General features: G+C 35.7%; 1 protein-coding gene across 3 annotated transcripts in view; it reads left to right on the top strand.

Moving 5' to 3' along the window:
* The window catches only part of Mettl8 (methyltransferase like 8), a 124,814-nt gene extending 123,490 nt beyond the window's left edge, over positions 1-1,324 (top strand). For 2 of the 3 annotated variants that reach the window (XM_029557299.1, XM_029557298.1), the window contains exon 11: positions 705-1,324. In XM_029557299.1, the coding sequence (XP_029413159.1) occupies positions 705-895 (191 nt within the window). In that variant the 3' untranslated portion in view covers positions 896-1,324. The remainder of the gene's footprint in view (positions 1-704) is intronic. The other variant, XM_008855242.3, reaches the window with a different exon arrangement.
* The last annotated feature ends 301 nt before the right edge of the window (positions 1,325-1,625 follow it).

Here is a 1,625-nt window from a genome sequence, read left to right as displayed (position 1 = left end):
AAAGTAGATATTTTTATGAAAACCCTGGGTTGGTGAGGTTATATAAAACAGCAGCTACCTTCACTAACTTTTGATCAGAATATAAAATCAGTGTTGCATTGCATAAACATTAGAGTTTAATGTTACAGTCTTTACTACAGAAATTTCATAGTTAGGAATTGATGCCACAGGTATACATAAATAGCCAGGCATGGTGGTGCATACCTTTAATCCCAGCTCTCCAGGAGGCAGAAGTAGGGGGATCTCTGTGAGTTCAAGGCCAGCCTGGTCTACATAGTAAGTTCTAGGCCAGCTGGGGCTACAGGGAGACCTTGTCTCAAAAGAGACCAGAAAAAAAGCACTTCTGATAGTACCAATTGAATCCTGTGTTCAAGGATTTCCCTAACCTTAATAAAAGTATTTTATAATATGTAATTTTTGGATCTCTATAAAACAAATGCTCAGAAAAGAGGCAAGGCACATTTTAAAATATTGAAAATTGCAGCCATAGTTTTGTTCAAGATAATCTGATCAGTTAATGTTTACTGTGTTAGCTTGTTTGTACTTGAAATACAAGTGTCATAGGTTTCCTTCACCTAGCTGTGTTAGACAGTATTTCTTGGTATAAATGAAATTTGGATGGTCAGTCCTTAGATCAGTATTCCACTGTGCCTCCCTCTCCCCAGTTACCTGCCATATCTTTGACTGCCACTTTTCTCTCAAAGGGGAAGTCCACCATATTTTCTGCAAGGCCGGGTTAGATGAAAAGCAAAATCTGGTTGATCATCGCTTGCAAGTTAATAGGAAAAAACAAGTGAAAATGCACCGAGTGTGGGTTCAAGGAAAATTTCAGAAACCATTGCACTGGACTCAAAAGAACTCCAAGTTAGTACTTTCACTCCTTTCTCATGACTGAACTATGCGTCATGTTAAGGTATGAAACAGAGACTGTGTTATCCAAAGACTCCTGCAAGTCTTTCTTTTTCTAAAGATAATGAGAACATTTATGTTTCCTGCTGACCTGTCATGATGTATGTATGAGCCTTTTGTATATCTAAGTACATGTAAGTGATTTGAAAGAATGTACAGCTGTCTGTGTTTTCAGAACATGATATGATATATGTTTAGTTTTATTACATCTAATCATTTTGTTCCTTGAATTTTATGATAGTCAATTAAATTTCTGATATATAATTTTGAGAAACCAAACCTGTCATTTTTTAAGAAGTGGAAAAAAAATCATCTACTTTATTATTAGGTTTAGTAAAGCATTTCCCACATCCAGACTGTCCTCTGTTGTCAACTAATAGCAGAAGGCAGCCAGCCTTGTTTTTAGGGAAATTTATAAGCCCAAGATCAAGATGCATTTTCTCTTTCTTTCTTTCTTTCTTTCTTTCTTTCTTTCTTTCTTTCTTTCTTTCTTTCTCTTTCTTTCTTCCTTTCTTCCTTCCTTCCCTTCCCTCCTTCCTTCTGTTTAGTGTGTCTATGTGTTAGTGTATGTATCTGTGTGTGTGTGTGTGTGTGTTTTCCTCAAATCTTTTTTTTTTCTTTTCCAGATACCAATGTCTAAAATACAATTTTAGTTTCTCTTTTCTAAAATTGGGGAAGTATGCCCTTGCTAACATTACTTTCAGACTATTCTTAGA

Source organism: Nannospalax galili, unplaced genomic scaffold (genome assembly GCF_000622305.1).
Source record: "Nannospalax galili isolate Female #2095 unplaced genomic scaffold, S.galili_v1.0 scaffold346, whole genome shotgun sequence".
Lineage (NCBI taxonomy): Eukaryota > Metazoa > Chordata > Mammalia > Rodentia > Spalacidae > Nannospalax > Nannospalax galili.
Note: the sequence above shows the minus strand (reverse complement) of the source record. Positions and strands in the feature narration are given on the sequence as shown.